Source organism: Epinephelus moara, chromosome 21, assembly GCF_006386435.1.
Source record: "Epinephelus moara isolate mb chromosome 21, YSFRI_EMoa_1.0, whole genome shotgun sequence".
Lineage (NCBI taxonomy): Eukaryota > Metazoa > Chordata > Actinopteri > Perciformes > Serranidae > Epinephelus > Epinephelus moara.
In genome coordinates, this window is record NC_065526.1 from 8815412 (window position 1) to 8843344 (window position 27933).

The 27933-nt window shown below is 41.4% G+C and overlaps 1 protein-coding gene across 6 annotated transcripts; it reads left to right on the forward strand.

Annotated features, from left to right (window-relative positions):
- Nucleotides 1-125: 125 nt before the first annotated feature.
- Nucleotides 126-27916, forward strand: kif1ab (kinesin family member 1Ab). Of its 6 annotated transcripts, XM_050033434.1 has the most exons (49): nucleotides 126-682; nucleotides 1868-2046; nucleotides 7036-7109; nucleotides 7290-7469; nucleotides 7617-7685; nucleotides 8180-8358; nucleotides 8530-8641; nucleotides 8979-9056; nucleotides 9190-9255; nucleotides 9352-9369; nucleotides 9464-9542; nucleotides 9633-9711; nucleotides 11279-11421; nucleotides 11616-11654; nucleotides 12764-12963; nucleotides 13109-13188; nucleotides 14189-14264; nucleotides 14366-14445; nucleotides 14538-14644; nucleotides 14745-14828; nucleotides 14990-15170; nucleotides 15249-15321; nucleotides 15425-15515; nucleotides 15621-15769; nucleotides 16269-16447; nucleotides 16677-16814; nucleotides 16891-17009; nucleotides 17144-17229; nucleotides 17412-17547; nucleotides 17676-17859; nucleotides 18305-18395; nucleotides 18502-18620; nucleotides 18731-18786; nucleotides 18898-19006; nucleotides 19166-19232; nucleotides 19481-19565; nucleotides 19751-19856; nucleotides 20224-20247; nucleotides 20396-20510; nucleotides 20662-20795; nucleotides 20915-20976; nucleotides 21065-21210; nucleotides 21687-21875; nucleotides 21982-22053; nucleotides 22815-22924; nucleotides 23737-23856; nucleotides 24019-24211; nucleotides 24322-24440; nucleotides 24705-27916. In XM_050033434.1, exons 2-49 carry the CDS (start codon nucleotides 1941-1943, stop codon nucleotides 24769-24771), a joined length of 5169 nt encoding a protein of 1722 aa, XP_049889391.1. In that variant the 5' UTR covers nucleotides 126-682; nucleotides 1868-1940; the 3' UTR covers nucleotides 24772-27916. The 6 variants fall into 6 exon arrangements, with proteins under 6 accessions (XP_049889391.1, XP_049889392.1, XP_049889393.1 ...); XM_050033435.1 differs by lacking the exon at nucleotides 20224-20247; XM_050033436.1 differs by lacking the exon at nucleotides 11616-11654.
- The last annotated feature ends 17 nt before the right edge of the window (nucleotides 27917-27933 follow it).

Genomic DNA, 27933 nt, shown 5'->3' on the forward strand with positions numbered 1-27933 from the left:
TTTCACTAATTATTATGAGAGAGTTTCTCATCATAATGCCTCACAGGATCTTGTAGACTGACAGTTACACTTCCCAAACAATAATCTAGTCTCCTTTCAACCCATATTTGTCTCTCTCAGGCTTATTATGGTCTGTCCCTGGGCCTCTCCCTGTCTCTCCTCCTCCTCTGCTGTGTCTCTGTGCTGCATCGCTCTGCCTCATGGCTGCCCGCTGATGGTGATGATGATGCTGCTGCTGATGTCATCACCGCCTCCCAGCATCCCTGGCACAGCAGCACCGCCATTTTCCCTGCTTTCAGACCGACTGACGGACAGACTGACGGCGGGCCGCTGGAGCATCCCGCACCCATCCTCCTGTTTATCCATCCGGCGCTCGCTCCTCCCTCCTCCTCCTGTCTCTCACTACAGTCTGTGATTGACGCACCGCTGCGTTCAACACTTCAACCCACCCAGCGCTGCTGCCGCCGCTGCTGCTGAAGCTGAGGCTGACTCTTTCCCCGGCGGATTCTCCATGTATGGATGCGCCAAGGAAAGGGATGCTGTAGGCTGACCAAAGACAGAGAGAAAGACGAAACATACAGGCTGCTGAGGAGATTCAAGAAGGAGGCAGCGGAGGATCCGTGCGCTGTTTTGAATGGGCAGAGGATTCACCCTCTGCGGTCGTCGAGTCTGAGTTGCTGAGGTAAGACGGGGCTCATTGGAGATGTTTTTCATGGCACAGCATCGGCACTGATGGGTGTCACGCCTTGGCGAGGACGATATGTGTGTGTGTTTGTGATTTGGAGGCCTTTTGTACATATGGGGTGGTAGATAAGGACGCTGCGTCAGGGTGTGTGATGTTTGATTCCGCCGCTATCAACAATTGTCTTTATAAAAAACACTCAAATCCATCTTTAAAATATGACCCTCCGAATCAATTAGATAAAAATACGAGAAGATGTAAGCTGTAAATGTCATTTAGGATCTAATGATGTGCGCTGACCTCCTTTCTGACGCAGTGTTAGATGGTTTGGTGTTTGTGCCGTTTCTGTTTACGCGGCCTGTCTTTGAGGTGCGGCAGGCAAAGCAAGATGGAGGAGGCAGTATTTACATGGCTTATATATATTCCCCGCATATTTCTCCTGGAATGATCTGAGGTTGTGTCATTGTAAGCATTTAATTGTCTTATTGTTAGATGTTCAAGAGGAATTGTGTTTTTCATCGATTAAGGCGCAGAGATGATGGATGTGCGCGGCGCTGCCTTGAAGCAATTATACCATTGAAATCACCCTCAATTGTCTGGTTTATCTCTATTAAAAAGAATCTTAAAGCCATATGTCAGGATTTTAATGACAAACAAATCTACTAAGAGTCTGGTTATTGTAAAGATGCTGTGAAAAACACCACAGCTAATTCTAGACGTTCATTAATGTGGGTTATTTTCTTAGGTGAGCAGCAGTGAGGAGATTTGGTTTCATCACAAGGCCTTCAGCCGTGGTAGATGAGGCCAGAGGATGATGCCCGAAGAATAAGCAGCCATTTTAGTGTAGAATAGCAGGGATGCTGATAGTCTTTGTGCCAAATAACATCCCAGCCATTTAGTCAGCATGTTCAAGGAGCTGTGTGTCTCCCAGCGACTGAGTCAGGGCCTGAAAATGGAGAATGTGTGTCACTCTGAGCTGCTGGGTTTGGCTAACAAGGCCCTGTCCTCAATATTTAATTACAATAACAACAACACACCATGGATGATTTTAATTATCATTTTAAATTACTTATTTTTAAGCATTTAAAGACATTTTTGGTGCAAAACAAAAGCCCAGTTTGGTTTGTTTTCTACGTTTCTCTGCTTGCATGGGTATTAAATCCCCCTCATCATCTACCTGTGCAGGTGCCAGGTGTGTGTGTCTGTGTAGCCGCACAGATCTTCAGCTCTCCTGCTCACTCACACACCCTCCTGCAACATGGCGGCGGCTTCAGTGAAGGTGGCGGTGAGGGTGCGACCCTTCAACTCCAGAGAAATGGCGAAGGAAAGCAAGTGCATCATTCAGATGTCAGGAAACACCACAAGTGAGTACAACTTCAAGTTTCAGTTTTTATATGGAGATAAATGTTATGAAATGTGATGGATGTGGACTTCAGTGTTGACATTGCTTTGAGAGATGCAGTGATGTTCTGCGCATTATGACTGAAACACATTGTTTTAACTGTGATGTGAGCAAAATAACTACAGACAGTAAAATTGATATTATTATTATATTTATATATTTCTCCTGTTTTGGTTAAAGCTGTTATTGATTTTGAATGTGTTCTGCTTTTTGTTACTTCACTTGGATGTTTGAGGCTCACTGTGCAGAATGCTGTGTGTGCAGAGTTTGACACCTGAGGGCTGTTTTTCACATTCATCTGCTGAAGAGGGAAAGTTTCTCTGTGCTCAATCTGAGTTTAACACTTGTAGGGCATCACGACTAGTTTGGAAGCCAATCGTGGTTCATTATGCAACTAACACAAGTTTGATATTGAAACCTGAAGCCTTTTGGTAAACACATACACTGGGAATGGACTTTTCACTGAAGTAGGAGACATCTTGTGTCTAAAATGTAAAATAGTTGCAAATTATGGATTTGTCAATGAATTTCTAGCCACATAACTGAACTTTATTTGCAGTAAATCTATATCAGACAGTTCAGCTCAGTTTAGGACGAGCTGTTACAATCCCTTGATTCACATACTTTAGACTATGAGTGGGAGTAAGATCTGCCGTCTGGGGGTTTCTGAGTGGAAGCCAAAGGGTTAAGGTTAAATAATCATTCAAAGCAGAGTATTTTTAAATGTTTAAAACATGTCTACAGGGGATCTTTAAAACAAGACATCTCAGGAAGGAGTGGACTGAAAGCAACACACTTTAATTTTTACCTTCTGTATGTAGAGCAGGGCGATATGGAGAAATATATGGAGAGATATTTTGACAATATTGTAGAGTTGACTATTTGTGCTTTCATAAAATATTTACGCTATGAGATTTGTTTTAGTGTTTGTGTTTGGACAGATGTAAATATATAAAAAATATATAAAAAATTTCTGCAACAGTGTCGAGCATCTTACCTTTTTTGGGGGAGAAGATGCTCACAGTTCCTCCTTCTTCTCACCTGGCAACACCCAACTCTGCCAGCAGGGCCTCTTTACAGGAAGCAATCACACATGTTGCCAGCATGGCACAAATATGGTGTTCCTTAGGGATGCATGATATTGGATTTTTTGCTGATATCCGATATGCTGATATAAAACAACTCATTTGACCGATAACCAGTATCGATATCGGTACATCCACTTTTTTCCCTGCCTAATTTTAGTGATCATCAAGTCTTTTCTGTAGTGGAATTAACATCATGGTATGCGTGCATACTCTCATCGTGATGGCCCACCAGCATATTGGAGACATGAAATCCAATAGCTTTCAATGTATATAAGATTAATTCATCGTGCAAAATAAGAAAAAGCACCTGGCTGATTCTGTTGATGTGCCGATATTATCTTGGATCCCTTGGATTCCTACTTTCAAAGTAGTCTGGCAAATCCAGCAACATAATATGAGACTTGATGTCCATATTTAGCTTAAGGGTCAATGCAATAATAGGGTTGGATGATGTGGAGAAAATCAAATATCACAATATTTTTGACTAAAAATCTTGATATTGCGACAATATTGTAGGGTCGACTATTAGTGCTTTTACAAAATATTCTCACAATGAGATTTTTGATAAATAATCATCTGTAATGTGGATTTAATGACCAAGTGGGTAAAGGCAAATAATAGAAAAGCTAGAACATCACTTTACTGTAATGCAGCCTTTATAATCAGGAAAAGACAACACTTACAATATCCAAAATCTAAGACGATATCTGGTCTTATATCACAATATCGATATAATATATTGCCCAGGCCTAACTGTACAGTATGGAATCTGTTAAACATGGCAGTGATGGGTTCCTTCCTTTGTTTTTAAAATATTATAGTCACTTTTCTGTGATACTGTTCCTTGTTTTGACACCAACAAAGGAGTGTGCACAGACAAAATGCACAGTTTCATTACCTTTAACCTATAAGCATTGTTAATAGGCCAGTGGGAACCTCCAGTAAATGGATCCTAAATAAATCTCAAACTGATTAGCATTGACCAAATTCTTAAGAGGCCCTGTCAGGTCATTTTTCAGCCTGCTGACCTGAATTACATCATGTTTATAAAAATAACTAAGACAATCTGATGCAGCAGTTTTCAGGTCACGTGTCTTTTAAAGTCGTGACTTTAGAGCCAGAGAAATGCAGCAATGTCCTGCTGCTGCTGTTCTAACCAAACTCCTGCGACCTACATTGAGTTTAGCGTTTCACCTCAGATATTTGTGTCGTATGCAGCTTTGCCCCGCAGCAACAAGCGAGTGGGCAGAGAGGCACGCAGCATCATGGCAGCCAGGGAAGGAAACAAAAGCTTCAGTCAGGCCTGAAGCCTGTCAGTGTGTGTAGGATGTAGCGACCGCCACAGCTCTCATCATACGGGGGACCAGAAAGACCTCCTTGTTCTGGTCGAGCCCAGACGCGGGGTCAGCTGATACAAGTGTGTGTGTGTCTGTGTGTGTGTGAGAGACAGAAAGAGAAAGAAGGAGCATGTTGTGAATGTCTGTGTTTTTAATGACCTCATTAGAGCCAAAGGTTCAAACTTGCCATATTTTAACTTAATAACTTCACCGACTCTTAATGTGTGTGCTCACAGTTTGCAGCAGTTGTCCTCTTATATTTTTCTGTGTAATGGTCACACACTGCCCCCCATGACCCTCTGAAGGATAAGCTGGTTTAGCTAAAGGATGGATCGATGGTCACTGTTGTTCCTGGCTGAGTGCACCTTTCAGCAGGATCTATAGTGCTGGTATATTGAACTTGTCCACAGGGGGCGATGCAGTGGATTCAGCTTCCAGCCGAAAGAGCATTGGCTCTGGCTCAGTTCTTGTTTCATATTCTACGTGCACATCACCCCTCCTCTCTTTGAAAGGGATGAGTGGTGCATTTTAAACTGCTGCTTTTGATACGAACTGTAATATAATGAGTTCTCTCTGAACTCTGTGTGTCATTTCTCTCTCCGTAATTAGAGGTGAAATTATTTCAAAGTATTTCGCAGCCACATGTCTCTGTTGGAGAGGTTTTGACACATTACATGCTGGTACCAAGAATTTAAAATCATAAGAAGAGGCTTTGCTAATTGACAAATAACAGTCTGGGCTTTATTTTAAACAATGTGATATTGCATTACTGATCCTTATTTTGCTGTTATTTAAAGGTGGAAAGTAGAGAGGTGACAGGGAACAAGGGGGAAGAGAGGGGGGATGACATGCAACAAACATCCCAGCTTGTAAATGAATCTTTGATGCTGAGATCAAAGATTAGCCAAATTACATGGATCTTAACCGCATGTCAACCAGTCTGGTCCGTCTGTTTACATGTTTTGGTGGTTCAAGATTAATTATTTCCTTGAGAAATAAGCACATGAAAAAGAGAAGTACAGTCTCTCTCCATTGGTTTGATGCATTTCTGGCAACTGAGCAGTGATCACTTCAAAGGCAATGACTTGACTCTTTCTGGTGCTCTAGTTGTATTTCATTTCACACAACTATCACATTGACAACTTGTTGGTGTAGACACTGTATCAGTACCTCCAGGATTTCACAGACTTTTTTGGGGATTGTTGCGGCCTACAATGCCTGATTTCATGGCAACTTTTCTAAAGAAAATTGCAATGGATTTTGTGATGATGTTTGCGCTTTTTTGTATAATTCACTACTTGTTCCAGTGAGATAGGATGGATAGAAAAGTGTTTGTGAAACAATGCTGTTTGTGTTTCGTCACAACGTCCCACACGATGCAAAACAGTTAACCCCACCTTGGTGCAGGGCATTAGGGAAGTACCTTGCATGGTAAGAAAATGAGTTTAGTGATGTCAGATGAGAAACTGCTATGATTGGTCAAATTAACCGAAAGGTTGCGGTGATCAGACAAAATTGCAAGGTCGTGCAGAATTCCCAGCAGTTGGCTAAATTTGCGTTAATTTTTGTGATTGCAACGTCATACCAATCTGGAGGGGCTGACTGAATGCAGATTTCAAATGATAGTCTTCTGCTTACCATATTCTCAATCTTGTTCCCAATGAATAATGGGATGTCATTTTATATAGTAGTAATAGTTTTGAGATCTCAACACATTTTGGAGCATTTGCTGTTTTGCAAATTGAATAGCAGTTTTATTTTTTGTGTAATCTGTTGTGAAAACTGCTCTTCTTTTTACAACAATGCATCAAAACAATCAAGAAAAACTTTATAACCAAGATGACAAGACAAAACTGAATTGAAATGATCATGATGGAAAATTATTAAAAGTTAGGGATGCAGGATAATATTGGCATGTCATTGGTACTAGCTGATAAAGGCTTTAAAATTAAACATCGGCATTAGCCCAAAATGAACGCTTCTGCCATGATTTACATGTAACCTAAGATAAAGTAGTTTTCTTATTTTGGCCAGTGAATGTGTACATTTTCAAAAGCATTGTTATTTTATGTCTACATCTGCCAGTGGGCCATCACAATAAGAGTGGACAAAATAATATTTAACTTCACTGCAGGAGAGACTTGATGTTCTCTGCAATTAGGTGGGAAAAAGTGCATGTATCGGTGTCAGCATCAGCCAAAATGAGGTGGAAAATATCGGCATATCGGATATCAGCGAAAATCCAATATTGTGCATCCCCACTAAAACATATCCTGTAATTTAAATTGAATGTTGGTGTGTGTGTGTGTGTGTGTTAGAAGATGATAAAGGTGCAGCCAGACAAATTGTGAGAGAGAATGTGTCGCACTGAAAAATGTAGATTCATAATCATTATGAATTTAAATGTTTTCACAGTTTGCATCCTGCAGCTTCTCTAAAACTGACAGCAAAAAGGCTGATATGTAGGAATATGCAGGTTTTTGGAGTGACTCAGTTTCTGATGCCTCTGCTTTGTTTTTATTTTAGCAATCCTGAACCCCAAACAGCCGAAAGAAAACAAGAGTTTCAACTTTGACTTTTCTTACTGGTCACACACCACGGTGAGTTCAACTGCATCACGTAGTTTTAAACACGTGTACCGCTAGTCAGATGAGAAATTAAATGATCTGCTGTAGAATAAGCCACTGATAATTGATTAAAATATACTGATATAAATTTGCCTTATTTAATATCTCATCTCTTCTCCTATTTATCCCACTGTGCTATCTCTCTGTCTGCAGCCTGAGGACATCAACTATGCGTCCCAGATGCAGGTGTACAAGGACATCGGGGAGGAAATGCTGCTTCATGCCTTTGAAGGCTACAATGTGTGCATATTTGCATATGGTCAGACAGGAGCAGGCAAAAGCTACACTATGATGGGACGACAGGAGAAGGACCAGCAAGGAATTATACCTCTGGTAATTCAGAATATACAGAATACAGCTCCGACCAGTAATGAAACACAAAATGCAATTCCCTACAGTCACTGTGAAAATAAAAAAAAAAAAATTTCAAACATGTAACTTTGACCACAACAGTGACTCTCCGTTCTTTGTTTTTTTTAGCTGTGTGAGGACCTCTTCACCAAAATCAATGACAGCAATAATGAAAACAGCATGTCTTACTCTGTGGAGGTGAGTGGTGTCAAACTTTCTATGCAAACTGTGTTTCAATTTGCTTTTGTATTAAAACAAGTCCGTAAACATCTGCATGGTGGATTAAAGAGGCATTCTCTAAGATCTCAAGCAAAACAAACTGTTTTCGTTTTAATGAAGAAGTCAGGCAATAATTGGCCTTTGTCCATCATTCTGTGAGCTTCACACGGCATGAGTCTGCAGACAGCAGGGTACAGTGAAAGGAGTTGGTTACCTCACAATAAGGAGGTGTGAAGCCTGCAGCTCGCTGTGGCTGCTCCTGACAGTTCTGACCGCTCCCTGCAATATTTCAAACTGATCAGCTGTCAAAAAATGCGGAAAACGAATGAATGAATGACTTTATTTCAAACCAAAAATAAAAAACTAAAAAAAGTCTAAAGTTAAGATAGTCTGAAGTTAACTCACTTGACTTAAAATCTTTTTTTATTGTCCAATAATACACAAAAACATTCACAAACGTCTGCCTCCTCCAGGTGAGTTACATGGAGATCTACTGTGAGCGTGTGCGTGACCTGCTGAATCCCAAGAACAAAGGAAACCTGCGCGTCAGAGAGCACCCACTGATGGGACCCTATGTCGAAGATCTTTCCAAACTGGCCGTCACCTCATACAACGACATCCAGGACCTGATGGACTCTGGAAACAAAGCCAGGTAACAGAGCGGGACTCGATGACAGTGAGGGGCTCCTCAGATAACTGTGTGCAGTGATGGATGGAGAAAATATGCAGATGAGGGATTTGGATGTATGAATAAATAGATAAGTGGCTGGAACAAATGATGGAGCAGATAATGTGTGAGTCAGTAACGTGCACCTTTTCTCAGGACTGTGGCTGCTACCAACATGAACGAGACCAGCAGTCGCTCCCACGCCGTCTTCAACATCATCTTCACACAGAAAAAACACGACATGGACACGGAAAACACATCAGAAAAGGTTAAAGCTCAAAGTCTTTAGAAATCACCTGTTTGACTGAAGGACATGATGTTGTTTAACTTTAGAGGAATAGTTTTCCTATTCTGGTTTCACCACAGCAGCCTTAAAAGAGATGCTACAAGGCAGACATGATTTTATCACCTTTCATGACCTGGTTGGAGGCCGTCTGTGGTGTAGATATCTGATAAATGTGATGTTGTATTGATTGATAACCACATGTAACATTCTACTCTCAGTTCTATCAGTGCAGTTTCAGGTGAACATGTCGACTGAGGTGGATGTTTGATCTTTTTTCATACAGAGTATCTTATTTTGTAAATATCTTGTATCATGACAGGTCAGTAAAATCAGCTTGGTGGACTTGGCTGGCAGCGAGAGAGCCGACTCGACTGGAGCTAAAGGAACCAGACTGAAGGTGAGAGGAGGATGCTATTTTCTGCATGCATGAAGGAGACAGAAACATATTTAATAATGATTGTTTGAACGCAGTATTTCAAAATGCACGAACAGATGGACAAATACTAATTAAGACTGATTTGTGTTTACAGGAAGGAGCAAACATCAACAAATCTCTGACTACACTGGGGAAAGTTATTTCTGCTCTGGCCGAACTGGTATGACTTTTTCCCACACTTACCATCAAAAATATACATTAAAATTCTCATTTTATGTTGAACAAATAACAAACACATTTCTTTTTCAACTATCAGGACTCAGTACCAAACAAGGTCAGTGATATTTACAAATTTGAAACAGCAAATTTAATAGGTTTTTGAATATTTGTCCAATGTGATTAAAGAACAAATTTTATTTTGCTTACAGAACAAGAAAAAGAAGAAGGTGGAGAGTTTTATTCCCTACAGAGATTCAGTTCTGACGTGGCTGCTGAGGGAGAACTTGGGTAAGCACTCGTAAAAATAAACCTCAGCTTTACCAAAACAAAATAAATGCCATGTGTCAGTCTAAGTATTGTCTTACATTGTGTTTTTAGGAGGAAACTCTCGCACAGCCATGGTGGCTGCCCTCAGCCCTGCTGATATTAACTATGACGAGACCCTCAGTACCCTCCGGTGAGAACAGTGTCAATAACCTCATTTTAAAGATCATTAAATCAGATGTTTTTTAATGGAAATAATGTTATAACGGTAATGTCACACTTGACTCTAGGTCAGTGGTTCTCAGACTTTTAACACCACGTGCCATATCAGAAAATATTAGGCTCTCCAAGTACCACCATTATGGACATTTTACAAAGGAGGCAGGTTTATTCCTAATCATAAGATTATTCATTATTTACTGTTGTGCAGTGGATTAGCACAACGTGAACTTAAGTTCTTCCGCACAACTCTCAGGCAACACAACAGCCAGCCTCTCTTCAGGTGCTGTGGAGACTTAACTGGTGCTGTTGCCACTAGCACCACTAGCACTTGGTTGATTGTCATCCACTTCAGTTTAAACAGGCTGCTTGAAATATTTCCCTTCTGTTCCTCACTTCTCTTCCTGATAGTTCTCATTTGGAGCCACATTTACAGTGTTTTTAAAGGCCCAGTGTGTAGGATGCAGGGGGATATATTCTCATTAAGGGACTATAATATGTGTGTTTCTTTAGTGTTTAGTCACCTGAAAATCAGAATTATGTTTGTTACCTTAGAGTGAGCCGTTTATATCTACATAGGGAGCAAGTCCTTGTCTGTGGAGTCCACCATGTTGTGCTGCCATGTTTCTACACTAACCTGGAATGGACAAACCAAGCACTGTTTCTAGATAATGCCATAGGGTTTGTGTGTCAGCCTCTTTGGAAAAACACGGTTTTAATCACCTGGTGTGTTGGTGTTGGAGAGGAAGAGACCTCTGCAGATAATTCAGCTCCAGCTAAAAACCTCCTGAGCAATGAACACTGAAGAAAATCTACCCAGTATTCTTTAAATCTGTGATGTCTTGTTTTGGAATGCTGAGTTTCAGATCTGCAGAACAAATTTACCCTCTGGTAAAGAAACCTTGAAAAAGGAGAAGTTTCAGCTGATTGAAGATATCACTAAATCCCCCCAAAGTTCCACCACTGCTCCTTTAAAGCATTCATTTTACCACTGCTTATCCTGCCATCACAGTTTAGCTCATAATGGCCATATGCATGTGCTACGTTCATGAATGTGACTACGTAGTAGGCTGACATCGAAACAAAAATATTACATGACAGGCAAAACTTACCATACCACACCTACTGTGTTTTCAGTTGAAATGTAGTAATATTTTGATGGCTTTATACATATTTAAATTGATTTATTTAATATTTTTAAAAAAACTCAGAGATTGCTCCGCGTACCTCTAGAGGGGACAGTTTGAAAACCAGTGTTCTGAGGCATTTTGCTGCATGTATTTACATATTGCTGAGTAGCTCAGTAGTGTTGCATTATTTGTCTAACCTTGCAAATGCCTGCTGACCTTCTGGCACTTTGCAATCATTTTGTAGTGCCTTAAAAGGCAGTACAACAGTAGTAATGGGAATAACAGTAAAGTCTTTTTCATTTTAAGCTCATGTAGTCATTTTAGGCTCATTGTAATTCAGTACGCAGAGCCTGAGGAATCATGCTTTACAGCTTAATGACTTCTTGACCTCGGTGCCCTCCGTCCCTCCAGGTACGCTGATCGTGCCAAACAGATCCGCTGTAACGCCGTGATCAACGAGGATCCCAACAACCGTCTGGTGCGTGAGCTGAAAGAGGAGGTGGCTCGCCTCAAAGACCTGCTGTATGCACAGGGTCTGGGAGACATCATCGAGAGTGAGTACTGCACAGAAGACTAAAAATGTCATTCCAGAAAATGCACTTATATAGGCATACTCACACACACATGTACAAACCTGAATTTAGACCCTTTGTGCAGTTGTTTTCTGACTGTACATGTAAGTCAGAGGATGTAACTTGGAGTATGGGTGTCTCTCACACTCAGTCTCTTCTCTCCTCTGTCCTATCAGCGTATCGCTGCACCGGCCCTGCCATCGCTGGTTTGAAATGTGTGTATAACTCTAGCAAGCCTGCGCTTTGCAACTAATAGAAATGAATCCCGAGCCGGCCTTCCCCCTCCACCACACCAGAGACCTAACTAACAATCCCAAGAAACTTAATGTGAAGTCAGACATTGACACCAATATAATTTGATTTATTCAGTAAGTCTTTCCTCAGGAATTCCACAAAATGGCCTCCTTTTTTCTTCCATTAGTTCTGGTTTCCATGGTAATGTGTAATTTTTCTCTCTTGTTTAATCTGGGATGTCCAGCCTCTTAATACTTTCATCCTAATAACACAATTTAAAATTGGCTGGGATTTTCTATTTTACTGAGAGGCTTCGCTCTGTGATCCTGTAACCATTCATTAAGAATATGAGTTGCTCGACTCTATGTTTCTTCAGCAGACAGAGTTGAAGCCAGCTTTGGCAAAAAGCATGCTGTGCAGTGCATTTTATTTTATGAGACTAGTGATCATGGAAGAAAGGACTGACTGGGAGGACGCCATTTTAGATTGCAGAGGAACTCCTTTCTTTGCATCCTGGCTCTCTGTGTGTGGAGCTAATTGATGCTATGAGTCAGGTGCTTAGAGGCCTGCATCGCTACCAAAGGCTGTGCTCAACACCTTGAAAAACATTTGGACATGCAAAGCATAAGAAATAAAAAAACACTTCGGCTGTATTTGGTCCTTATGCATTGAAGTGATGGATATATTTTTGGTTTTATTTCTCATAACATTCTCATGCTTGCGAGCTTGTCAAGTGTGTCTTCGTGAAGTTCAGTGTCAGAAAAAAAAAGATCTGGTCTTTAACTTTCAGTCTATTTGGCATTTTGTGCTCTATCAGTTTGAGTTGCTCTTTTCTCTCTGTCTGCGATGGCTTTGGTAAGCAAATGACCTCTGCTTCTTTGATCCATTATTTGAGCTTTCTCCTCTTTTTTTGTACTCCTCCCTGTTGTTCCCCTATTATTTTTCTCCTTTTCATCTGTTTCTCTGCGTGTTCCTCTCAATCCCTCGTGTCTATCCTTAATTACCCGGCGTCTGCTCCGTACTTCTGTCCCTCTGTCCTTCCTTCCTTCCTTCCTTGCTCACTTCCATGCGACGCCTCTCTCTCTGGCAGACCTGTGCGATTACAAGAACTTTGTGAATAATCGCCAGGCTGTCAATCAAAGGGGTGATCTCTCCGCAGTGTCCAATGCCATGACAGGAATGAGTCCCTCCCCCTCGCTCTCGGCCCTTTCCAGTCGTGCCGGGTCCATCAGCAACCTCCATGACCGCATCTTCAGCCCAGCCAGTGAAGAGGCCATCGAGAGGCTCAAGGTAGGAGGGATGATGCTGAAAATGTTTAGGATGTAGTTAAGTTGAGTAGGAATGATAAAATCAGTTTGTTTTTAAATACTATTGAACAAAGTGAATCATTCCAATATGTCTGATTTTAAGAGCTCGGTCTTAATTTTGCCAACAGGAAACTGAGAAAATCATCGCAGAGCTCAATGAGACCTGGGAGGAGAAGCTGCGACGTACTGAGGCCATCCGTATGGAGAGGTTCGTCATATGATTCATGGTTTTATAACATTCATATTATTCTCCCCCGAGAAATTTACAGTATATTTAATCAAAAATTAAACAAATGGACTGTTTTTGGGGGATGCCAAATATATATATATATATATTTTTTTTAGAATCATCATTGGTACGTCTACTTGTGCAATAAACACATCGCAAAATTTTTGTGTCACAAGCTTTTTTTAAATGTAACTCGATCTTTCTTTAATCGTGCCTTTTGTGTCCATAAACCCTTCCGACCAGCGTCAAGCCTTCAGTGAGCGTCTGTCACCCTTGTTTTTGTGGTGTGTCCTACACCGTTGGCACTAGTCGGCCCTTGTTGGCCCTTGTTGGCCCTTGTTGGCTGTTTTTTGACTAATTAAATGTGTCAAATTTGCTGTGGAGCTGGCAGAGGTCATTGGTGAGAGAAATCACTCTGATTGGCACTTCAGCTTAGTGCAGGAGAAGAGAAACGGAAATGAGGAAAGTAAAGTATGAGATCGAAACAAACTTGTTATATTAAGAAAAAGGTTTTTTTTGCTATTGAACTCTTTAGCAGAAATGGTTCATAACTGTGTTATTGTTCACTAGTGTGTGGTAAATATCCTTTGTCCCTTAAACATTAGGCTGTACCAGTAATATGCTGACGGGCTATCTAGCGTCTTGAATTCATCCTGTTGGTCTTCCTGTTTCCCTTTTTGAATTATGAATACAGACTATCGCCACCTGCTGGTATGGAGAGTTATTTCCTCTCACAGGCACAGAACGTATATGCTAGTTAGCCATTGGCTGTAGTCCTTGCGGTGTGTTCAGGTGCAATTTTTGACTGAGACACAAGCAACGTGAGGCAATGCAACAGTCAGTCTTTTTCAACACTAATTCATTGATATAGGTTTGATATGTATGGGCTTTAATGTTGTTGGATTGCCAGATGACTTTGAAAGTAGGAATCTACCGTATTTGTTGCCGTGCTAGCAGAATGTGTGATTGCTTCCTGTAGAGAGGCCCTGCTGGCTGAGATGGGTGTTGCCATGAGAGAAGATGGAGGCACTGTGGGCGTGTTCTCCCCGAAAAAGGTAAGATGCTCGTCACTGCTGCACAATTGTTTGACATATTGAAAACAGCTATCCAAAATCACGCAAAGACTAAAACATATTTGACATGATTTCCCTTTTAGACGCCTCATCTGGTGAACCTGAACGAAGACCCGCTGATGTCAGAGTGTCTGCTGTATTACATCAAAGACGGCATCACCAAGTAGGTTTTTTTATATTTTCAAGTTTGAGATTTTAACCAAATACTGAGATGATTCTGTGAGTTTGTCTCAACTGGATTAATTTATCCCTCAGGGTTGGCCGTGAAAACGCCAAGACACGCCAAGACATTGTTCTAAGCGGCCATTTTATCAAAGATGAACACTGCACATTCAGCAGCACCACGGGCCCTCAGGGAGAAGGTAGAGACTGGTTGCTCTCTGTTAACAATAGCAATGTTAATTGGTTTATATTGTATATTTGAAATACTTTATAATAATCATATTGTCTTTTCTGGAACAGGATGTGTCATCCTGGAGCCATGTGAGGGGTCGGAGACGTACGTCAACGGGAAGAAAGTGAGCTCTCCCATTGTTCTGCGGTCAGGTACGTGTGAAGCTTCTTATAATTAAAGAAGGTGTAAAACAGAGCAAATGTACCAAGAGATTAAACAGAGAAATGTTTCGCAAGAAGATAAGTCTGTGAAATGTTATTATGCCAGGACAGCTACCAAAGAATGAAATTATGTTTTCGTGTGCACTCTTTAGGAAACCGCATCATCATGGGAAAGAGCCACGTGTTCCGCTTCAATGACCCGGAGCAGGCTCGTCTGGAGCGAGAGAGGACGCCGTGCGCTGAGACGCCGGTGGAGCCCGTCGACTGGGCCTTCGCTCAGAGAGAGCTGCTGGAGAAACAAGGCATCGACATGAAGCAGGAGATGGAGCAGAGGTGTGTGGAGAGCACATTATTATTTACTGACACTTAATTGTATCACTTCTCTGACGCAGAGTTTTGGATCCCTTTCAGGCTTCAGGAGCTCGAGGATCAGTATCGCAAAGAAAGAGAAGAAGCCAGTAACCTGCTGGAACAGCAGAGGCTGGTGAGTAAACAGTAATACAGTAATTTGACATTTGAGGTGCCTGATTAAAAAAAAAAATAGAAGCGACTCATTCTGTTTTGATCTGGATCATGTTTTCTTTCAGGACTATGAGAGTAAACTGGAGGCTCTGCAGAGACAAGTGGACTCTCGGTACCTGGAGTCTCCTGAGGAAGAGGAGGAGCCAGAGGAGGAAGGTGATACTGTCACCTTTTTAAATGACTCATCAAACAATTATTTCTGAATCAGGCTTTTATGTGGTTCAGATGTACTCACATTATCATGTGTCTGTCATCTCCCAGTGCCGTGGACGCCACGAGAGACCGAATTGGCTCTCTGGGCATTCAGGAAGTGGCGTTTCTACCAGTTCACCTCTCTCAGAGATCTGCTTTGGGGCAACGCCATCTTCCTCAAAGAGGCCAATGCTATCAGTGTGGAGCTGAAGAAAAAGGTGGGATGTTTGTTAGTGGATAACATCACCCTTACTCAGCACTACGGTTTATGATATGCATGTTTCCTGTCGTTATTTCTTTTTTTTTTTAGTTTTAAGTGAACAGAAGACAGATTTTTCTAAATAACATAATCCAAATCTACCTCCATGTACAGTGTTTTTTGTCTTAAAGGTCTTAAGATCCCTCTCGAATATCATAATGTGTTATTTGAGAATAATCTTTTATTTTAAGTCAGACTACAAATACAAAATACAATACACTCAACAAATAATGAGGACCTCTTCTTTGTAGTGGCGACTGAAGGTTTAGGAATTTACTTTGCTTTTGTAATGATGTAACATGAAGCTTTTACAGTGGCGCTCTTGTCATTTATTTCCAGGTCCCTGCTGCTGAATTATTATTTTCAGAATAATGTCATCCTGATTTTATACTGCAGATTTGATGCAGGAGGACATAAACCAGCACTCACTCATGTTTTGTGTCTCACGTCGTCCACAGGTGCAGTTCCAGTTCGTCCTGTTGACAGACACTCTCTACTCTCCCCTGCCCCCTGACCTGCTGCCCCCCAGTGTGGCCAAAGAGAGGGAGAGACGACCTTTCCCTCGAACCATCGTCGCCGTTGAAGTACAAGATCAAAAGAATGGAGCCACACATTACTGGACTCTGGAGAAACTCAGGTACACTGGTTTTGTTATAAAACAAAGTGAATACAGACTTGGTATGCTCGTGACGACTAACTTCCCTGATGTTTAAACAGAATTGAGGAAGAAAATTAATTACAATTTAGAAAAACAATAAATGAACCATAGATATCGACACATGCAAAATTAGAATATTTATTTGAGCTTTAAAATAACATGCAGGCCCTCAGCAAGGTTTTTTTAATTTTCATGCTGCCCCCTGCAGGCAGAGGCTGGACCTGATGAGGGAAATGTACGACCGTGCTGCAGAGCTCCCCAGCAGTGCTGTGGAGGACTGTGACCACGCTCTGACTGGAGGAGACCCCTTCTATGACCGCTTCCCCTGGTTCCGTCTGGTCGGCAGGTCCGTCACCTTCGTTATTGCACAATAACTGCTTGTTAAAAGTCAGATCCCCTCATCATGTCTTCCTTCCCCTCAGGGCTTTTGTGTACCTGAGTAACCTGCTGTACCCGGTGCCACTGGTACATCGAGTGGCCATCGTCAGTGAGAAAGGAGAGGTGAAAGGCTTCCTCAGAGTGGCTGTGCAGGCCATCTCAGGTACAGATACAGGTTCAATATCAGTCCTATCACACTCAGATGCTGTTGAATGTGACAGTAAAGCTGTTCTTTTCAGTTATTTTGCATTAAGAAATGATGGTTTAACATCTTGTCTCTGTTTTTTCTTTCTTCAGCTGATGAGGAGGCCCCTGATTACGGCTCTGGTGTGAGGCAGTCAGGCACTGCCAAGATCTCCTTTGAAGACAAACAGTTTGAGAAGGTATTAATTGGCTGGTGGTTTGTACTGGAATTTTCTGAATGTGTCCTCTATGACCAGTAAAAGTCAGATCTAATTTAAACTTTAAAATTTAAAGTGTTGAGATTGAAAAAAAAAGTTTAATCTTGAATATTAATATTGGGTGTAAATGGGATCCAAGCTTATCGTTTTCTCTATCATTCCAGTTCCAGACTGAGTCGTGTCCTGGTGGTCTCTCCCACTCCAACACCTCCCAGGAGGAGCTACGAATCGTGGAGGGAGAAGGACAGACTGTAGAGATAGGAATCTCTGCCGATGAAGTCAACAACAACACCTGTCCAGGTGAGCTGACAACCTGTGCAGGAACTGAAAATGATACTAGCCCAGTAGTTTAGGTTAAAAGTGTGTGTGGCCCTGTCAGAGTTTAAATACCAGATACATTTCTGTGTGTCTTCCTCTCTTCTGTGTAGCCATTTTGGATCCTCCCCGCAGCCCAGTGAAGAGCTCAGGTCTGGGTCTGGATCTTCCTCTGGAACTTTCGCCAGAGAAAGCTCTCTCCCACCTGAAGATCGGCAGCACCTTCACCTTCAGAGTCACCGTATTACAGGCGTCCAGCATCTCAGCCGAGTACGCCGACATCTTCTGCCAGTTCAAGTGAGTTTCAAGCCCGTCTCCATCATTCTGTAAATAATATTGTCTGTCTGATATAATGCCTCTTGTCTTGGTCAGCAGTCTCTCTCTGTCTTCTGTGACAGGTGTAATAAATGCAATACAAATGGGAAAATGTCCTTTAAATATCCGTAAAAGGATTTTGCAATTGGACTTTCTGCTTTTAAATGGTAGTATATTAATGCATGCATGTGTACACCTCTTAACGGACATACATACAAGCTCATATCAACTTGTTTTGGCACCAGAAGAGACCAGAAAAGAAAAAAATGAACACAATAGATGGACCACATTTTTTTAATTTACCATAATATGTATTAAAATGTTCACTGATTGTAAATGGTTTGTGGCAGACCTGATGATTTGGTGACATAATGTGCATGAGGATCAAAGAGAGGCCAGTCTAATATAATGGCTTCACTTTTTTCAGCTTCATCCACCGCCACGATGAAGCTTTCTCCACAGAGCCGCTGAAGAACACAGGCAGAGGACCTCCGCTGGGCTTCTACCATGTCCAAAATGTAAACATTAAACTGTACATTCAGACCTTTTATTAACAAATATTACTGATTATAAATGCTTGTCTTAAGGCTGTGTTTGATTTGTATTTCCTCTCTTGTCTATTAGATCACAGTGGAGGTGACAAAGTCCTTCGTGGAGTACATCAAGACTCAGCCCATCGTCTTCGAGGTGTTTGGCCACTATCAGAAACAGCCCTTCCCTCCGCTCTGCAAAGACCTGATCAGGTCAGGAGTCAGGACCCTTTAATTTCCACCAGCTGATGATTAATTGTGATTTGATATATTAGATGGAAAGAAAGTTTCCTCATGTTCGGTTTCTTTGTCATTTCTTTTAGTCCTCTGAGGCCTTCCAGGAGGCAGTTCCCCAGGGTGATGCCCTTGTCCAAACCAGGTTAGCAGTGACAGCTAATGTGCCTGAGAGGACATCATATTTTACTCACTCCATGATCTGCCTCCAATTTGATATTGACTTCAGTTTGGTTTGCTCTTTTCACTCCTCCAGTGCCGGCCACAAAGCTCAGCACTCTGACCCGCTCCACCGCAGGACCTTGTCATGCCAAATACGACCTCATGGTCTTCTTTGAGATCTGTGAGCTGGAAGCTAACGGAGAGTGAGTCGTGTCTTTATAGCACTTTAATACCATAAAGCAAGGAACACAGTAGATCACATGCACAAAGAATACTTTCCTTCTGTTCCTGCTGTGAATACAATCATCTCAGTTAAAAATGTAAGTATTAACATTTAACATATTGATTTTCTCTTTCTGCAGCTACATCCCAGCTGTTGTTGACCACAGAGGTGGGATGCCCTGCCACGGCACGTTCCTCTTACACCAGGTCTGACATGTCACACCAAATTACCAGTTATTTATATACTCTAGAGTGTTCAGTACCATTCGATGATATATGTGTATATATCAGCTGTGCTTTACCTACAATGACAAGTCAAAATGTTTGCTGTGAAGAAGGTCCATAACGTACAATGTATTAACCAGATTCAGCCAACCCAATCCATTCAGCTCTTTTTCTTCCTTCACCACTGGAACTCCAGTAACAAACTGGTTTATCTTCTCTCGACTCCACAGGGCATCCAGAGGAGGATCACAGTTACCATCGCTCATGAAACAGGAAATGATATTGAGTGGAAAGAGGTGAAGGAGCTGGTTATTGGTGAGTGAAAAGGACAACTCAGACACATCTGTGGACACGTTGGTTAAATTTAACTGGGAAGAAAATGTGAAAAGTACAGTTTTTTTCTTATCTTATCCTATTTGATCTTATCTTACCACTTAATCTATTTCTCACTCTATCTTTTTCTCTCTTTATTAATCCCTTCATGACTTGTTTGACTTCAGGTCGCATCCGAAACACACCAGAGGCTGATGAGACCATCATTGACCCTAACATCCTTTCCCTCAACATCCTGTCTTCTGGATATTTCTGGCCAAAACACAATGACAAGTATAAATCTTAGAATGATTTTTTTATTCACTGAAGGTTTTTTATTTATTTGTTGTTGTCTGTTTTCTGTGTATTTACTATTTGTATTTTTTATGAACTATTTGTTTATTTGACAGCTAGTTTTTGTCCTCTTAGATTTCTTTTAGAACCTGCATTATATAAACAGATCAGTTGCTTTGTTTAGTAGTTTGTTTTACATTGCTTCTTTGTGCCTTTTTTATAATCAAATATTATTACAATTATTTGGCTTCAATGCAGTTTTCAGTTTGCATGGATCAGTATGGTTTGCAGAGTTTAAACTTTTAACAGCTGCAGTTAAAAGTTTCTAACTCGTGTCCTGTTTCTCTTTATCCTTTGCTAACGCCAGCGTCTCCTTGGGAGTTGATCATAGGTATAAATAACAATCATTTTTATCTTTTTATCAAATATTATTTCTGATAATTAAACTAAATGACCGTTAGCTCACATGCTTTACATTAGGTTTTCTTCTTTAAAAATGGTACAGATAGATGAGAACATTTTTGTTTTTCACACTTCAGAACTTTCTACCGATTTGAGGCAGCGTGGGACAGCTCCATGCACAACTCTCTGCTGCTGAACAGAGTCACTCCCTACGGGGAGAAGATCTACATCACCCTCTCTGCTTATCTAGAGGTACTAAGTGACATTAATTTACTGAATTTGTAAAACATCCTTTCAATTCTTAGAAGTCTCAGTCTCTTAGATAGTTTAAAACAACCTCAGCCACATTTTAAACAGGCTCCTCTGGATTCTGATTAGTTGCTGTCTGATATATTTTAACTAGATGGAGAACTGCACTCAGCCGACAGTGATCACCAAAGATTTCTGCATGGTGTTTTATTCCCGAGACGCGAAGCTGCCGGCCTCTCGCTCCATCAGAAACCTCTTCAGCACCGGCTGCCTCCGGCCCTCTGAGAGGTACAGATTTATAGATTCATACAGTCTGAATCCTACACTAATTCTGGACTATATAACCTCTCAATAGGAGAAACATGTTGAATAAAATTGATCGTTAAATTTGTCCCTCTCCTTCTCAGTAATCGTGTCACTGGAGTCTATGAAGTCACCCTCTGCCATGTGGCGGACAACGGAAGTCCAGGTGAGAACGCAACTAAAGAAAATAACCAGTAAAAATTACAAAAGCATTTCCTCCTCAACTGGGGTTTGTTTTTTGATTTCCTCTTCAGGCATGCAGCGTCGTCGCAGGCGTGTGCTGGACACCTCGGTGGCGTATGTCCGAGGAGAGGAGAACCTGGCCGGATGGAGGCCTCGCAGCGACAGCCTCATCCTGGATCACCAGTGGGAGCTGGAGAAACTCAGTTTACTGCAGGAGGTTTGTAGAATGAATGTGAAAAATATGTTTACCCAAACCGTTAATAGGAAAACCTTGGTGGCTATGTACTGTCCAGGTAGTCCTCTTAATTTTTTATGGTTTACTAATCCCAAAAATTAGGAGAATTTTCTCATCTCATGGATTAGATGATGAAATAACTCACCTTGTGAATCTCCCCAACCTTGTGAACATCTATTCAAACCAGCTGTTGTAGATGTAAAATGAAGGACGTGTCTGCAGCTGCACAGCCTAATATCAAAACTACTACACGCACAAACTACATTTAGTAGATACTTTACAAGATATTTGACACTTACAATTTGAAAATTGCAAACAAAGACAAAGGAAGCGGATTATCGGTGCATTTATCTCAGCAACAGAGAGCATTTGTGGATCGATGTCGACAGTCCCAATCAAACACCCTTTGATCATCTCCAGACCACAAATTGCTGAAGTTTATGTGCTTGTGTTTTTAGGTGGAGAAGACCAGGCACTACCTGCTCTTGAGGGAGAAGCTGGAGGCGACTCTGCAGGCAGGACAGGATGCGCTCTACAAGAGCAGCGACATCAGCGATTTTGCAAAGAGTCCTGTCCTCAGCCACAGTCCTGGCAGCAGCCCTGCCCCCGACAGCCCCAACCAGAGGCAGAGGGAGCTGGCTGCTAAGGTGACTGCGGGTCTCCGAGGCCTCCAGAAACTATTATTTTTTAAATCATTATGATGAGATGAAGATTTTATTCAACATCGTCTGTCTTTTACTTTCTTCTCTCCAGTGTCTGCGTCTGCTGATGCACACCTTCAACCGGGAGTACAGCCAGGTGAGCAGCAGTGCCAGTGAGAGCAAGGTGAGCCCCAGCCTAGGCCCTCTAACCCGGCCCGTTAATCCTTCTAAACCTTAGCGTTAACCGCTGTACCTTCACAAAATATTAAAAGCCCCGCACTTCACCCTCTCTCTGCCATTGCATTCATTCATTATTCAGTCTTATTTTTCAGCACAGACTCCTCTTTTTAACATGGCTTTCTTCCTTATCCCATCTATTTTCATACCACTCTGGTGTCTTTCTAACTGCGCAGTAGACCTGGGTGAAATATTATTCACAAAAACTCTCTCTTTAGCTGGATGAGCCATCATGATCAAACAAATAACTGTTTTTCAGGATAATATTGACTCAGGTCTACTGCCTAACTCTATCTTCCCAAAGCCATGCATCCATATTCATGCCTTAAACTAATTTAAGGTTTCCCCTCCTCCTTCAACTGGCCTCATCCCTCACCGTCCCTCCTCTCTAGACTCTGCGAGGCTCCCACTAACCTGACGTTACCCCTGCATGTCCTCTTTAACATGTTAACCAGCGAGGGGCTCTTAGATAATGAGGATTACAGTGGTACAGAGATGGTTCTGCAGTACACTGCTAGGAAATGACAAATATTCTGATTGAATTGTTCTCTGAATGCATGTCTGTGTCGTCCGTGCTTAATTGTTTGCTGGTATGTTTTGTCTGTATCTGTATTTGTCCCTCTTGTCTTGTGTGTGTGTGCGTGTGTGTGCTTCTCCACGCACGATGTGTTGTGAATGTGTTTCTGTGTGTGCGTGTGTGTATTTTAGCTTTCTGAGATGTCTGCATCGCTGATGAGAGACACCTCCTCGTCTGGACTGAGCACGCTCACTCCGTCGTCTACCTGCCCCTCACTGGTGGAGGGAAATTATGACATTAGGTAATATAACTACAAGCTGTTCACAGGATAATTTTAATGCAGCTTATTTATCTGTTGGTACTTAGATACTTCACTTCGCTGCGCCTGAGAGGATGAATAAAAGTGTATGTTCTGTTTCAAGAACATTTAGCCTCATTTAATATAAAAGTGATAAAAGATATTCTGCAAATAACTTGATTACAGAGCCGTCTTTGATGATACAGTAGATGGTTTTTGCTTTGCTCTGCAAATACTGCAACTTAGCTTCAGCTGTCTGACATTTATTCCAGAAATGTTGTTGCTGCCACTGTCAATTTTTGTCCAGAAAAAGTAAGATACCCTCACAGGTCTTTCAGATTTGCATTTCATATGCTAGTGTTTCAACTGAAATCAGAAATCAGAGGTACTTTATGACTCCAGGGGGATATTGTGATATGCTACAGGTGCTCTGATACATGGTATAGACCAGTGGTTCCCAACTGGTCCAACCACGGGATCCAGATTTGTCCTTAGTCATTAGTTCAAGGCCCGCACAGCTGCTGATCCAGTAACGTGTAAGCAGTATTTCAATATTGTAGCAGGTCAACATGGAGCTGATTGTTGTAACTTTTTATACTACAGGGTAGTTTAGTCTAAATTAGAATAATTACAAGTGTAAAGTAGCGTCATGCAGTCAGTTTTTGCTAAGACAGTGTAAAATGAGAATTTAAAAAGATGTTTTTTGTAGTTAATTGAGAAAAAAGGTCAGATGAACAGGCCTAGGCGCAGTGAGTTGGATTAGTAAAACCATGTTCCCTTTGTAACATAATGAACATGTTGTCTATGTTGTGTAGACACACTGAACCCAGTTCAGGAGCTTCTACACCAGATCTGGACCCGTACAGCCCAGTGGACAGAAAGAAAGCTCTCAAAGGATGCACCTTTGTTCCCGACATACAGGAGATCAGAGTCAGGTTAGACCACACATACACACTGCTTGATTTTGAGTCACTGTGGATGAAGTCAACATTCATTTCTGAAGTGCAGAATGAACAGTTCTCATTTGTGGAATGATCGTTTATGGTCAAATTGTTTTCGTTTTGTCTTAACATGAGTATTTCCTTTATCATATGCAGCCCCATTGTGTCAAAGAAGGGCTACCTGCACTTCCTGGAGCCCCACACAAGCGGCTGGGTGAAGCGTTACGTGGTGGTGCGCAGGCCCTACGTCTACCTGTACCGCAGCGAGAGGGACAACGTGGAGCGAGCTGTCATCAACCTGTCGTCTGCGAAGGTGGAGTACAGTGAAGACAAACAGACCTTACTGCGGGTACGACCGAGCTTCAGTTCACTAATAAAACTGATTTTTACATAAATAAACAAATAAATTAATATGAACTCTCTGAACCTGAATGAACTTGAGTAACCTCATGTCTCCAGACTCCCAACACGTTTGCTGTGTGCACTGAGCATCGTGGGATACTGCTGCAGGCCACCAATGACAAAGAGATGCACGACTGGCTGTACGCTTTTAACCCTCTGTTAGCCGGCACCATCAGGTGAGTGGTGGAGAGACTGTAAAGTGCTTTTACAAGTGCTATCAAGAAAATTCAACAGGAAATAAATGACTTAAAAGGACAGTTCACCCCAAAATCAACATTACATATTATTCCTCTTACCTGTAGTGCTGTTATCAGTCTAGATTGTTTTGGAGATATGGGCTGTAGAGATGTCTGCCTTCTCTCAAATATAATGAACTAGACGGCACTCAGCTTGTGGTGTTCAGAGCGCCAAAATTTTTATCATTATTTTTTTCTCCTCAGGTCAAAGCTCTCCAGGAGAAAGTCGGTCCAGTCAGCCCCGCCGGTCGCATCTGCTCAGAGGATGTGAGAGGTGAACCGGCCTGAACTGGCCTGGTGGAAAACAAACAAAACAATACAATCTAAAAGTTCCACTCACCATCCTGCTCTAATGAACATAGACCATATAAACAAACTTATACATAGAACCACTTAAATAACCTTCTATATGATGACTGTCCCAAACGTCACAATCGCTCATCCCGAAAACCAACAAAACCATCCTTTCCCTCTTTTTGCAGACACCACCTTCAAACCCTGCATGGTGTGCCCCCTCCTGACCTTTAGAAGAAAACATAAGACAAACTAACCTCCCAAACCCGTTGATTAACTTACCTCTGCTGGGCATTGGGACTAGTTTTGATTAGCTTTCATGTAGAAATCTGTCATCTGTGAGGCTCCCTGTATAGAGTTAGTATGTGGTCAGTCCCTCCCTCATTCATGATACCTGAAAATAAGTCCCAGTTTTAAATCAGCCATTCATGTATTTCTAATTAACGGCATCAGGTGAGGGGGAAATTGCAAACATCAAAGCGGATGTTTCTCTTTGCAGAAGTGTGTCAAGTGCAGGGATGATTGCTCCACATACATCCATCACATACTGTACATTACCTCAGTTCAGATTGGCTTGGTGCTCTACAGCATAGAGTATTGGTTTCACTGCAGAGGTTTCAGATAAGTCATTTTAACATTGAAGTAGCATGAGGGATTTGTTCGGACTAAAGGGTACGTTGTTGTTACTGTGTCGTTTGTTTGTTTTTTCCTTCCCATAAAACTGAGTTCGTTGGCTAGATTAAGGCAAAATAATCCATTATCAGGAGAGATAACTCATATCCTTGCCTTGTTCTTATTATGTGCTTCTTTTTTTTTTAATTAATAATCCCTTGTGTGTAGAACCATGAAGGATACTGTTATTTATCGTTGCTTTATTTATTTGTGACAGGACCACTGACCAGTTTTGATGCATGGCACTTTATTGTCTTTCTTGAGTTAATGTGTTGTATCATTTACTCAGTTGTTTTAACCAAAGCATTAACTGTTTCAAATCATTATTGTCCACTGTGCTGCTGTTTTAGCAGACGTTTAGGATGTTGAAGAAATAGTTTGACATTTTGGGAAATGCACTTATTTGCTGTCTTGCCAAGAGTAAGATGAAAACATGACACCACTCTGTATGGTAAATATGAAGTGAGAGCTAGCAGCCGGTTAGCTTAGCTTAGCATGAAGACTGGAAGCAGAGGTAAACAGCTAGCCTGTCCAAAAATAGTCTGACTCACAGGATATAGACCGTGGGTAAAAGCCTGCCATTGGTCACCTATCTCAGACCGTAACGTTCCTGCGCGTCTTTATGCTAAGCTAACCGTCTTTTTGATGCAAACCAGAATCCTCCATCCTCATGAGGATGCAAACGTCACACTGATATGTTGTATCAACTTTCCCTCGCTCAGGGAACATGGTTATTTGCATAACCTCTGAGAATATTTCCCAAATCGTTGAACTTTTTCTTTAAACTAATCGATTTTACCTAAATTAACCTAAGATGTTTTACACAACAAACACACCTGGAGGACAACTGTTCTGCACGTGGCTAGTTTAACTATAAATGAGCACTTATTCTGTCTGTTATGGGCCAGCAGAGTTGCTACAGTAAATAAGTTTACTATTTGAATCTCCTCTTGTAGCTTAATGGAAAGTTGTAATTGACCATGGACCTGTAATCTGTTGACGGCAGTTCCTTTGAGTGGGCAAGAGCGTTGTCCATGCACCAGATAGTGCCTCCCTTTCTTCACGTCTTTTTTCTTCTCTCCCTCCTTCATCGTTGTCTGTGACATCGACACTAAACTTAGTTACACGTGTCCAAAATTAAGCTTTTATGTAGAGTAAAAGTAGATGCTGTGAATCTTTTTTTTTTTTAACACTGATAATCTATGTCAATGTTTTGGAGAGTGAATATTATCAATGATGCTCTATAGTATGTTGGTATAGCCTGTAACAGTACAGCGTATATTTCATTCTCACTGACTGTAAATGTTTAAAAGCAATCCCCCTCTTAGCTTTTGTACTGTAGCTGCTACTAGATATTTGACAGCTTGATGCTTGTGTCACACACCGGTACAGTATGATTAGCTTAGTGTTCTTATGACTTTTATGTCCAGGGATGATTTCAAGTTGCTTTAACCAGCTCTTTGTTACTTTGCATTAAACCAAGATGACCCCAAATGTTGGTTTAAGATCAATTATTATCAGTGAAAGGAAATAAGTATCTAAAAAAAGACAAGGAAGAATGTTTAAGGTAGACTTTATTTAGAATTTTTATTGTATTATTTGCATTTAAATTGATAAATCTCTATCAAAGACGTGGTCAGCCAACCATTTTGTCTTTACCATTTTCCACCTGTTTCTTTTTGTTTAACTGGACTTATAATCAGAAATTATTTAGGACTCTGTACGCCACAGGCCAGCCAACCTGTTGAGCAATGCAGCCTAATACTTTCTGCTTTGTATTTTGTGTGGTAGCAACAATTTAAATGTGATTACATCATATATTTCTGGGTCATCTTGGTATAATTGACTTTGTTTTTTTAAAAATGCTTATAGATATTTATACTGTATGTTGTCTGCTGGAACAGAAGACAAATGGAAAGTTTTATTTATGAAGTTCAGAAGAATGGATTATGTTCTGAAAGTATATTGCACTCACGCACAAGGCATCTTTATTTAATATGATTTCGTATGATGATTTTTAAAGAATGTATGGAAAATACTGGTTTGTGTTTGAACAAAAAAATATCACGACCCTGTCCTGAAGGGAGAAGATTAGATTCTGAAACTGTGCCATTTATTTTGCTTCAGCAATCAAACCACCAACGACAATGCTGCACCAAATTGCATTGATTTTTTTGTTTGTTTACAACTGGCAGATGACTTGCAATGCTTCCAGCCCTAATAGCTCAAGGGTATCATGTTTAAAAAACACTTTGTGAGACAGTCTTAGTGCACTGGCCAGTAATTGTTGAAAGGTAAATGAGTTGATTAATTTATATTTGGCTGCTTTTTAACTGTCATAGCTCTGGATCGAAGCATGCAGGTCCACTTATCTTCTGCCGTCCCTCTCTCCTGCCTTACCGCTTGCTAATGACAGCAGCCCCCCCCCCCCCCCCCCCCCCCCCCCCCCGCCCCCGGCCCGCCGAGG

What these genes read in the sequence shown, in the direction of transcription:
- kif1ab (XM_050033434.1), top strand. Translation starts at nt 1,941, where the DNA reads ATGGCGGCGGCTTCAGTGAAGGTGGCGGTGAGGGTGCGACCCTTCAAC. An exon ending in CTAAAGGAACCAGACTGAAG is followed by an intron (nt 9,057 to 9,189) that starts GTGAGAGGAGGA and finishes TTGTGTTTACAG; the next exon opens with GAAGGAGCAAACATCAACAA. An exon ending in GACATCTTCTGCCAGTTCAA is followed by an intron (nt 17,860 to 18,304) that starts GTGAGTTTCAAG and finishes CACTTTTTTCAG; the next exon opens with CTTCATCCACCGCCACGATG.